At 47.3% G+C, this 11,341-nt stretch overlaps 1 protein-coding gene across 4 annotated transcripts in view; it reads right to left on the bottom strand.

The window, feature by feature from the left end:
* Positions 1-1,840: 1,840 nt before the first annotated feature.
* The window catches only part of Glrx (glutaredoxin), a 12,234-nt gene continuing 2,733 nt past the window's right edge, over positions 1,841-11,341 (bottom strand). The window contains exons 2-4 of one of the 4 annotated variants that reach the window (XR_004518585.1): positions 8,965-9,084; positions 3,526-3,638; positions 1,841-3,119 (exon numbers count right to left, since the gene is read on the bottom strand). Coding sequence is in view for 3 of the 4 variants with exons in the window: in XM_010621857.3 (XP_010620159.1) it covers positions 8,971-9,084 (114 nt within the window). In the remaining variant the exon portion in view is untranslated. Of the gene's footprint in view, positions 3,120-3,525; positions 3,639-7,204; positions 7,420-8,964; positions 9,085-11,341 lie in introns of those variants that run through there. The other 3 variants (XM_010621857.3, XM_010621856.3, XM_010621854.3) reach the window with 3 other exon arrangements.

Here is an 11,341-nt window from a genome sequence, read left to right as displayed (position 1 = left end):
TAATATTTATTAACTTTCCATGGAACCAGTGCTCTTAGGAGCCGACTCTGGGAAAGGCTGAGCACAGTTCACAGTTCACTGTGGAGGAGCACCTACTCACTTTTGGAGTTTGTGGCTCGCAGTGTAATGAGTGCCTCACTGGGCCAGAAAACCCAGCCCCTCAAATAAAAGGGTAAATCAAAGGCAGAGTAGTTATGAGTGTATATGTTCCTGCAAGCCTCCTGGCTCAAATCTTGGCCCTGCTGATGGACTTTTGTAACTTATTTAACCGCCCCGTTCCTCAGTTTCCCCACCTGTAAAATGGAAGTGGTCACAGTAGTTGGCTTGTAGGGCTGCCATGAGATCACACAAGTGGGAAGATGTGTAAAACTTTGAGTGTCCTTGGCCCCTGGTGGTTCCTGATGGCCAGGTCTCACCACCAACACATGTTACTATATTACAGCCCATGGAGAATCCACTTAATCCCTTCACAGTGCCTAGGAAGCACTGCCATTAACTTCAACACTGCTAAGAGTTAACCACTGTTTGAGACTACCTCATGCTGCAGCTGTTTGCTAGCTTCTGCTTAAGTGGAACTCCGAGGGGCCTCTGTGAATGCCCAGGGACAGAGGGTAATGCTCTGAGCAGCTCTGGGTGTGCTGTTCTGCCTCTACTATCCCTAGAGGAAGCAGCAATAGTCAGAAGCTACAGGAGGCTGGGTGCTTTTTTTTTTTTAAGTAAATTAAGTATTTTGCATAAATCCTGTAAATGAGTTTATATTTTATTCCCTACTACTGCTGCCATACAGAAAATAAACCAGGAAACACTTGTGGTGGGCTGAATCAATTACGTATCTTCAGCCAAATATTGGGAGAAATACATTTAGTAAAAAAGAATGTGGAATAGCCCTCTTTTTATATAACTGCAGAACACAGGACTTTATCTGTGTATTCTCTGACACTCTATACCCCTGAGGGCACCTCACCACAAGGGTTCTGCAGCTCACAGGGGCTCAATCTCCTGTAGTCAAAGAAAAATCAGCAGAGAGAAAGATCAGCAGAGAAAATGTGAGTCCTCATACTAAAGATCATGCTCATTAATAATGAACACTTATTTTCTTTCCTCCTCAAACACCTGAACTGGGGAGATTTCTCTTTGGCGGTCATTTAAGGGAGCCCTTTGTACTCTGCTCCTTCCCTCACTTGGAGGAGGACAAAGAGGACCATTCCTCCGCTTAGACTTACAGTCTGCCAGTCATGATGATACAGCGGAGAAGAGATGTAACTTCCAAACCTGCTAGATATAGAGATGTGAGTTTGTGTTCTCTAAAATTGAAGAATCAATTCTAAGAATGATGGAGGTTAAGAGTAGGAAAAATTTATTGAGGTAAAGAAAGCTTCTGTCTAAGAGAGACAGAAGGGGGACATTAGAGTGGGTTGCCCCCTCACCCCACTTCTCAAAGATGTTTTATACAGCAAAGCCTGAGGTGGGTACAAAGTGGGACAAAACTGTTAGACTCAGTGGAAAATTACAAGGTGGGCATGAGGTGGGACAAAACCATGACCAACCAATGAGATTATGAGTACAGTCACCCAGGTAATACTGATTAAATGGGGGTCAAGTGGGGAGCAAGTCACATAGCAAGCATACAAGGATTTTCAGTAAGGGTGGGGGTCAGAGATATTTCCTGCAAAGGGTCTGTTGAGACGTTGGCCCCCCACCCAGCTGATTGAAGCCTATTTAGAATACCGATCACTGCCATTCATCCCCAGGGGAAGCACAAAGGTGTACTAGTTTCTCTCCTTTTACAATTCTGGCCTTTAGTGAATGTGTCTTGATGTCCTCCATGTTGGTTCCTTGCTGTGTTGGCTCCTTTAGGGTGGCCCTGTCTAACTGCCTACAAGATATCTAATTAATTTACCTATCTATAATAATGGGGCCACGTCTTAACACAAGAGGTAGTTGGCATGACCTCCAAAGTGGCACTAAGCCAGCCACCTTACCCTCTCTCTAGTGCTGCCTGCTAAAAACTTCCTGGATGGGGAGGAGAACCAGGAGCCCTCCTGGGTTTTCCTGACCTGTCTGAAGATGCCCACCCCCCCCTTTCTGGAGACAGCCTCTGGGCCCCACTTTTCTTCCCCCTTGTCTCTGGAGCTCTCCAATCATAGATGCCTGTCTTGTGAGGTTAAGGCGGGGTCTTCCATGCAAGGGCTGTGAGGGGTCACCCAGAGTCAGCTCTACACACCCACTCTTGCCACACACAGGGTTCATGCTAGGGGTGAGGGGACAGCCATGCGGCCACAGATCCCAGCTGAGTCCTTTAGCTTCTGCCTTCCCAGGAGTTGCTGGTCCTTCATCCCCAGTGGATCATTTGGTTTCCATTAGACACCCCTGGTTTGAACACAGAGCACATTATGTGAAAGATCATCCACACCAAATTTTTGATGCTGACTTGGAAGAAAAATAATGAGAAGCAATGCGTCTTGTAAGCAACTTCAATGTTATCCATGAAGTACTCCAAGTCACAGACGTTTCACAGGATGAAGGTTCAGCTTCGGTGTCCAGAGCTGATCTGGGGGTAGAATTCCAGTGGGCAGGAAGGTCACTAGGGATAAAACCCCAAGGCCCAAGGTTTACAACATTCTGCACCTTCATTGGCTTTCCTTGCCCCCTTGTCCTCTGCTCCCCCTTTAGCTCTCCACAGCTTACCAGAAGAGTTGCCTGGGTCAGGGAAATCAGAACCTGTGCATAATAAATACAGACCCATATTTAAATATCATTTGCACTTCTCTTTCACCAAGAAGCAAAATTAAATTTGATGTTCAGTGACTTTAATAAGAAAGATTGCTATTGATGTGAGAAATGAATTTTGGGTAAAACATGTCTGGAACCCAGTCTTTGAAAATCTTTCCCAGGCTGGAAAATGATATTACAGAGAGGTAAATTAGGGAGCATGGCTTTCTCTCACAACCACATGATGAGATGCTGGCCTCAAAATCCACCCTGGGGGTTTAAACAGTGTGGCCTGGGTCACACGGGCTCATCCGTCACTGTTGGCTGCTGTTCCTCCTCCAGGGCCGTCTCTGGACAGCTGCGGACTTGCAGGCGTGGCTGTCAGGAGGCCAGGGCAAGGAGCCAGGCTGGAAGCAGCAAAGAGAAAACGATTGGAACGAGGTATTTACAGGAGAGTAGAGCACTTGGCTGCTTAAGTAATGGGAAAGAAGAGAACTGTGGCTGTGCGTATTTGCTTGGTTATTCTTGTTGCTTTCCTCTGCCTGCCCCTGTGTCAACTTTGCATTGCTCTTTGGACCATAGTCTTTGCTGTCCTTGTGTATCTCACAGAATTACTCAGCAAGAAGCAGGGCAGAAAGTGACACGCTGGCCAGGGCGCTGCCAGATCCCTTTGCCCGGCTTGGCAGACAGGACCCTGGCACGGAAGCCCGGCCGCGCTGCTGTGACACTGCAGAAAATGAATGGCTTGGAAGAGATGTCACCAGGAACTAACATTTGGGGATCTCGCAGACCCACACCCGGTCAAGGACTCACTCTCTACACTCTTCCTTCGCTCAGCAGGTACAGATCCAGGGCCCACTCTGCTGGGTTTCTTGGTGCTACAAACAGAGCAATGAACAACAGACACGAGTCCCTGGCCTTTCATCCTAGTTGTGGAGAGAGGAAGTAAACAAATCAGAAAATCGTATCATTTGGTGAGTGATAAATGTGACAAAGGAAAACGAAACAAGGGAAGGGACAGGAAGTGCCAGGTCCGAGTGAGGGCAGGGTGTTCTATTCCAGACCGGGTGAAGGGGAGCCCGTCCTGAGAAGGTGACGTTCAAACAGGGACTCTAGCCATGGTGCAGCCCATTCATTAACAAGCCCAAGCAAGGCACGCACATCTTCCAACCAGGTGTTTTAGGGCCTTGTTTGTGCCTTTTTTTAGATAGGTCTCCCTACCTCGCCCACACCGACCTCTAACACCTGGGAAATCCTCCTGCGAATCCTCCTGCCTTCATTTCCCCAGGAGCTCCAACTACAGGTGCTGGTCACTGTGTTGGGCTGAGTGCTTTGTCATTACATATGTACAGTCAGGTCTCCAGACATTGGAGGAAGGGTTTCAAGTATAAAACAGAAAAACAGGAGCCCAGAGGGAGAAGACTGGAAAAGAGAAAGACCCAATATGCTGCTTTTCCTTCCATTTCCATTCTTTCCTCCTTCCTTTGGATATAGACCTACCTAAAGGCACTTCGATATAGAGGCAAGAGGCTTCCCAGCCAGGGACTCCTTGGCTTAGCCCCTCCTGCAGACAGCTGGAGCCATGAGACCAACTTATAGCTATGGAACATATTATGGTTTAGCTCAAAGATGCTGCCCATTGTTGGGATCATGGGGGTCTGATACTCATCAGTGGACTAATCCATTAACGAGGTCATAGCTAAATGTGCTAATGGGAGGCGGGCCCTGCTCACAGGAGGTCAGTCACTGGGGTTGTGACCTGGAAGGGTGCATTCCCGCTCCCAGCTCCTCCCTTTTCACTCTACTTCCAGACCACCATGGGTTGAGGAGCTATCCTCTGCCATACTCTTCCACCATGACTTTTCTGCCTCGAAACCAGCCAACCATGGAGTGAACCTTCAGAAAACCATGATGCGAAATGAACCGCTTCTCCTTTAAGTTGTGGTGTCGGGTATTATACCCCAGTCACAGGAATGCCTTCTACTACAGGGCGTGAGGGAAGTGACATGTGTAAGTCCCAAATCCATTGTGATCTCACCGAGCAAATGCCAGCTGCTTGCTCTGGACGGTCCTGAGAGGGGGAAATGAGCTTCTAACAGGCTTTTACATCTTGGTGATAGTAGCTTCACCTGTATTCCAACTATGGGGGTCCCAGGAAATAGAATACCCAGCAGAGAGAGACAAAGGGATCCCCGGCATGGCGGTGAAGGAAAATGGAGCCCATACGGCCAGCTCTGCCTGAGACATGGAGCAGGTAAACCAACTGGAGCTGGTAAACTCCCAGGAAGCCGAGCCAGTGTAGGACTCAGAGCCAGCCCTCAGCTGCTCTTGTGGTTGTGGATCATGATTGTGGTAATAGAGCTATTTCCTTGCACAGCTAGGTTGAGTTTTTGCTGTTGCTATTCAAAAGTAAAATGTACTGGAATAAAACTGTAGGGAGAGGAATTAGAATATACACAACAGAGATGAACTTCTGGTCACCTGCGTGGAGGGGTAGGAAACTGTCGGAGGGGCACACAGGCCTCCAAAGTACTTTATCAAGAAGCTCAGACACTGTGTAGGTCTTTATTTCTGATCTTAGCAGACACATAGGCAAGTAGCACTGCACAGTGAAATCACTCTTTTATGTCTACATTTTGCCGTATTTCACTTTTTGGGTTTGTTTTGTTGAGACAGGGTCTCACTATGTAGTTCAGACTGGCCTCGAACTCAGTGATCCTCCTGCCTCCCAGGTACTGGGTTTATAAGCATTCACTAGCACATCTAGTCTTTTGTAGTTTAAAATAGACATAGGTACCTACGCAATTGGTGTGTTTGTGACAAAGTTTACTAGGAGTGGACCGAGAAAGGAAGGCTTTTAGTGCTATTTAGCTTTTGAACCGTACGCAATGTATTGCCTCACACTGGGTTTACAGGATGGCTAAGTCAAGATTCTTGCCTGTGGGATTTTCAGCATCTGGCAAGGGGCCAACACAGATGACTGAGTACACTGTAACCGGACCAGAGTTGTGACCTGCCTCACTGCTGGGTGCTTCCAGAGTTCCAGAAGGGGGAGCAACAGTCAGAAGGCAGGGAGAGGAGAGGGGAGATAAAGGGGAAAGAGGCTCTAAATCAGACCTTGAATCAGGAGGAATGTGAAAAGAGGAGGCGATATCAGGAGGAAGCAAGGACACAGAAGTGTGACAGGAAGTACAAGAAAGGGGTCCTGTCTGGACCAGAGGCTGTGCCTCATCTGTGGGGAGCATTCGTAGTAGTGTGGGGCAGTGTGGAACCTGCGCAGTCATCCACAGCGATCTTTCTTTTTTTAGTACTGGGGATCAAACTCAGGCCCTTGCGAAGCAGGCAGGCGGTGGAGCCAAATCCCCGGCCCCTGAGAGCAATCTTGATTGGAGGGAGTGGCCAGGGCCCACAGGGGGAAAATCTCAGAAACATGAGGGTATTATGTGGGTAATGGAAAGCTGGGACATAAAATGAAAATGATTATTACACACGAAACAGGGTGAAGCTAGTGCTGACGTGTTTGTCATTTTAGTAGGAAACTTAGAAAATATATCACTTATATTTAAACAGCGATGACACCACCTGTCTTTAATCATAATGGTAAGGACAAGCACAAAGCTTGAAGGCAGTGTATTTCATGTTAACATTATCCGTTAAAGTCTTGAGAATGTGGAACAAAGCTAGATATAAACCACACGTCATCTATAGATACTTCTTTATTAGAAAAGAAATTAACTGTCCTCACTAGAGACCACAGAAGGAAATTAATCTTGCCATTCTAGGACATACAATTAAACTTCATGGTAAGGGATTCTTAAATTTTCTAAGTATGTGGGAGATAAGAGGATCATGTTTTTCAAATTAAGCTTCTTTCTCAGATGTATTCCGGGGGTGGGGCTTCAAGTTTTCTATGATACTGTTTTCCATGTCTTTTTTTTTTTTTTTTAAACCAGGAATTGAACTCAGGACCTTGCACTTTTGAGACAGGCGTGGTGCACCTGAGCTAAATCCCCAGCTGTTTTCCCTTTCATGTGTTGTTTCTGGTAATCTAAATCATTAATACATGGCTTTCTTAGGTAACACTATTGCCTTGTGTCTGTATCTCACCCAAATCTCCACCCACAGGGCTCCAGCGAACACCAAGTGAAGATCAAGACTTAATTTTTATGTACACGTTCTTACGCTGGGTCCTCATATCCTCCACAGAATTGGAGAACATTGAACACAGGTCCCAAGCAGTGATTTTCAAGGCAGGGAAGGGAGTATGCGTGCAGTTTGAAAAAATATGTTCAGAATATTCATCACCACAAAAAGCCAGCTCAGCAGAGTGATTTTAGCTGGTGGGCTGAAAACCAACTTCAGACTCATCCCAGGGGGTGGGGGTGGCTAAACATGAGAAACACAGACTTAGATGTAGAAGCACTGGCATGTGGAGAACAGTTAATTAGGAACACGTGCTAGAGAGAAAGCCCATCTTTTGGAACTTGTCATGGTCTTCTGGAACCCACAGGGCCAATCCAGAAGAAACCCACAATAGTCCATTGACCTTTTTGGCAGGTGGTGAGGGGCAAGTTGGTCTACTTTTTGATTGTGAGGCAAAAGAAGAGAAACAGCTGGTTTTGTTCAAAATCCCATTGCCAGGAAGTGCTGTCATCCTTTTTGATGTCATCCAGCCCTCAGAGGGACAGCAGCACAAGGTCTGCCTTGCTAGGAAAGAAACACAGGATTGGATCTTCTTACAAGGTCAGCTGACTTTCCCCTCATCACCAGAGCGCTCACACACTTTGCCATCGATGGCCTTGGGGTGGAGCTGCCAGCCACGTAGGGACATCCCAGAATGCCGAAGATTCAAAGGAAGAAAGGCTTGTGAATAGCTGACGTTAGTGCCCACACCAAAAACACAGGGAGTTGGGGAGATTAGCTCCTTCCCCTCCCACTCTTCAGCTAATCCTACAGTGCTAAGCATTCTCCAGAATAGGAAACATTCAGAACCACTAATCGGGGTTTTGTTTATATTGTTTGTTTGCTTGTTGGGTTTGTTTGCTTGTTTTTTGAGACAGGGTCTCACTATGTAGTTCAGGCTGCCATCAAACTCACACTGATCCTCTTGCCTCAGCCTCTTGAGTGCTAGGATTACAGGTGTGCACCACCATGCCCAACTCTAATTGGGTTTTAGTGCTTTTGAACCTGGTGTGAGGCCAAAAAGTGAACAGACAGTGCTCTCCCTTGTGATGGTTGTGATTAGAAGATCTGTAATTGGCTACTGTTTTATATCCAAGATCTCAGTTGTATTTTTTCAAACATTTCTTTTCTTCTGTTGCTGTTCTGAGTAATCACCACAAATTATTCATGCCCCGGGGATAAATTACTAATTCTTGAGCAATAAAGCCCCTGAAAGAATATTTTGGTGAAAGAGCCACTCATTTCTCCATGACTGAAGAATCTCTCAAGTGTCTCTAAGTCAAAGGCAGCAGACTGGCCCCCTGTGAACGCCTACAGTGCAGCCCGCTGGAGAACTGTGAGGGGTGGCTCCTCCAACCCAGCAGCCGCCCAGGTGCTAAGGAGCCCATCACCCCCACGTTCTCCACTGAGCCCAAGATCTCCTTCAAGTCAGTGATTCTATCAATGGCCTTTGAGAAGCCCATTGGACAGGGCAGCTGTGCAATGAAGCCAAAGTGACCTCAATTTCACACACACAGAGAAGAAACGCAGGCTGCTTCTGCACACTCTGGCTCTGCTCATGTGTCTTCCGACTCTGCCTTCTCACTGTACTTTCCTCAACATGCCCTGGCTTTCCTTCTGCTCCCAGGATAGTCCTTACTCGTTGCTACACATGGTCCTGGCACAAGAAGCTCCAGCTTCACCTGCGCTTGGCCGTCTCCTTGTGAGCCAACCTCCCCTGAGAGAGGTCTACCCGCCGCCCGCTTCCTGGCCTGCTCCATCCCCTCATCCACCCCATATGTTCCAGGAATTACTGACCCACTTGTGACCTGCCCACCACCCAGGGTCTAAGTGCCAGCTTCCCCTTTGGCGCATCCCTGTATTGAGCTCAGTGTCTGGCACATGGGAAGTGCTTGATAAACATTGGCTGGTGAAGGCTGAGTAATGGTTTCTCACAATCCATCTTTTTGTGGAATGTGAAACTCATAAATTATTGATGTCACAGCTCTTCAGATCGCCCCCAAATCCTTCTTTCCCTCCCACAGTGTAATAAGAGCCAGCAGGGGAATTCCAGTCTCCCCTGCTACCCACCTGGAATCACTGCAGAGCACCAATCTGCTTCAGCCGGCTCTCCAGCTCCCCGTTTTGCTGCAAAGCCACCAGATCGTTGCACCCACCTATGCAGTCTTTACCGATAAACACCCGGGGTACCTACAGAAACAAACAAGCCAGCAATTAATTACTAGGAGATTAGAATGAGTCATAATTTATCCTTCCAAATGCGTCCTGTGACCCAAAGCTTTCCCAAGCACTTTCCAACTCTCCCTGCACATTCTCTTGGGACAGACATTCTTGTATTCTGAGTAAAATTATTCATTCAAGAAGGCTTGTAAGCCAGAATATCTTCCCAACTGAGTAGGCTGTGCCTTTGATTGTCCGACTTGTCAAAGGGATTTCAAAATTTCACTCTATGGCAGTGTGTTTCAGAGCAAGAAACCTTTTTTGGCTATAGCCAGAACACCTTAACTCATCCTGGTTTCCCTGTAGCTGGGACCACACCTGAGACCTTAAGCTGGGCGACCGACCAGGAGGGCATTTATTTCTAAGTGCAGTTTGAGAAGTATTTGCCCTGTCTCTGTATCTGATTAGTAGATCTACCATTCATGAAACATAGTGTTTCACTGTTTCTCTCTCTCCCTTTCTCTCTCCCCCTCTGTTGTTAAAGCATAGGTGAGCTGTATGCCCAACTAGGTGACCATGAAGTGTTATCTGGGTCTCCTTTAATCCCTGGTCCATTGTATGATGTTTAAATGCTGCCACCCTGGGACCAGGGACATTCATCTGGTATGGCCCGGGTGGGTGACCCAAGGCTATACTGACAAGGTCATTGTACTTGCCGAATAATGGCTTCCTGTCCAGTCACACTCCTCCTGTTAAGTACCCACACATTTTGGAGTCCAAGGCTTTTAGAATGCTGGGGGAGGAGAAAGTCTCCTCCCTGCACACTCAGGCAACTTCCAGGCCAATGGTGTCCCAGAGGATGATGGGTAATGAGGAAGTGCCCACCACATAGGCAGGCCCACAAGGAGCACACAGTAAGTACTACAGGGACAGGAAAAAAGGTCAGGGCATGGTGAGAATATTTTTCAAACCATTTGACTTTCCTCAGAAAGCATAATATTGTAATTCAAGTGAATTGTTTCAAAAGCAAGAAAGATGAGGTAAGGGGCTGAATTATTATAGATAAGTTCTTATAGTATTTTCATTAAGAAGAGGGGGTCCAATAGCAGTAGTCTTTAAAAATAAAAGCTAACACTAAAAATAAATACCATGTCACAATCCACAACTATTTCCTGTGCCCTGGGAATGGGAAAAGCTCCATAGGACTGCTTTCTGGCAAGTGCCTGGTGGCACCCCACTGGCCTCCGAAATCATTTTCATCAGTGGAGAAGAAAAAAAAGCTGTGGAAGAGGGAGGTGAGAAACCTAAAATTCCCCCAAGTCCTGGCCATTGCTTTAGAGGAAATAAGGTTCCCTCTGCCCACAGGCTTCTTGTCCCAGAAACACCTGGCTTAGGCTGTAACAGTTGACAGGATTCTCACGTAATTCTACTGCATAGCTCTTTCCGTTAAAGGTACTGCTTGATTAAATAAAAACTGTCTGAGCTTTAAACAAGGAAGCCACACATTCATTCCTGAGCATCTGTGTTTCCAAGGACCATGGGGCGATCCTCATGCCTGCCAGAGCTCCACACCTTTCTGCCTCGGCACAGTGTGTTGGCGAGATCGTCCAGGAGTGAGGCCTCTCCTTGTAGTTCTCCAACAGCATCCTGGAAGCATCCGGTTCAAACCCAGGTTTCTACCCTCCTTTCCCTCACTGATTTCTGATTCAGGAGGTCTGTGTAGGGGCTGAAAGAATTTACATTTCTAACAAATTACCAGGTGCGGCTGTTGCCCCTGAATCCCATTTTAACACTGGCTGCTGCCCCAGGATCATTATTCCTCCAGGGTAACTGAGGCTTTGAAGACTACAGCCCCAGACCTCTCCCCGACCCCAAGACAGTGATCAGGCTGTCCTGGGGTGGAGTCTGCGCTCACACCCCATCTGGCAAAGCACCTGACTGGCAAGGTCGCCTTCCCATCCACCTCCCCGGGCAGCCCGGAGGGCGGCAAAACCCATTTAAATTACATAGAGAACAGCATCTTCTGGGCTGCACAGGACAGTGTGGGGGCCCCCAGGAAGGATGCAGGACACAGAGGAGCTGATGACCGTGTCCACCCTCGCCCGCTGTCCAGAGAGGGAAGGGAACTATCACTAAGGCCTTCCTCTCCCAGAGCAGTTTTTCCCACCTCGAATTCAGACTACTCAAACCTGTTTCCCAACACATTCCAGTGCCACCTAAGCCTCAGTCTTTTCTTATAGTGCTATTATAGTAGGTTTCCTTTTTTTTTTTTTTTTTTTTTTTTTTT

The sequence above is a fragment of the Fukomys damarensis genome, unplaced genomic scaffold, assembly GCF_012274545.1.
Source record: "Fukomys damarensis isolate Sample0158 unplaced genomic scaffold, DMR_v1.0_HiC HiC_scaffold_3, whole genome shotgun sequence".
Taxonomy (NCBI): Eukaryota; Metazoa; Chordata; class Mammalia; order Rodentia; family Bathyergidae; genus Fukomys; species Fukomys damarensis.
The sequence above is the reverse complement of the archived record's forward strand: the minus strand, read 5'-3'. Positions and strand labels throughout refer to the sequence as shown.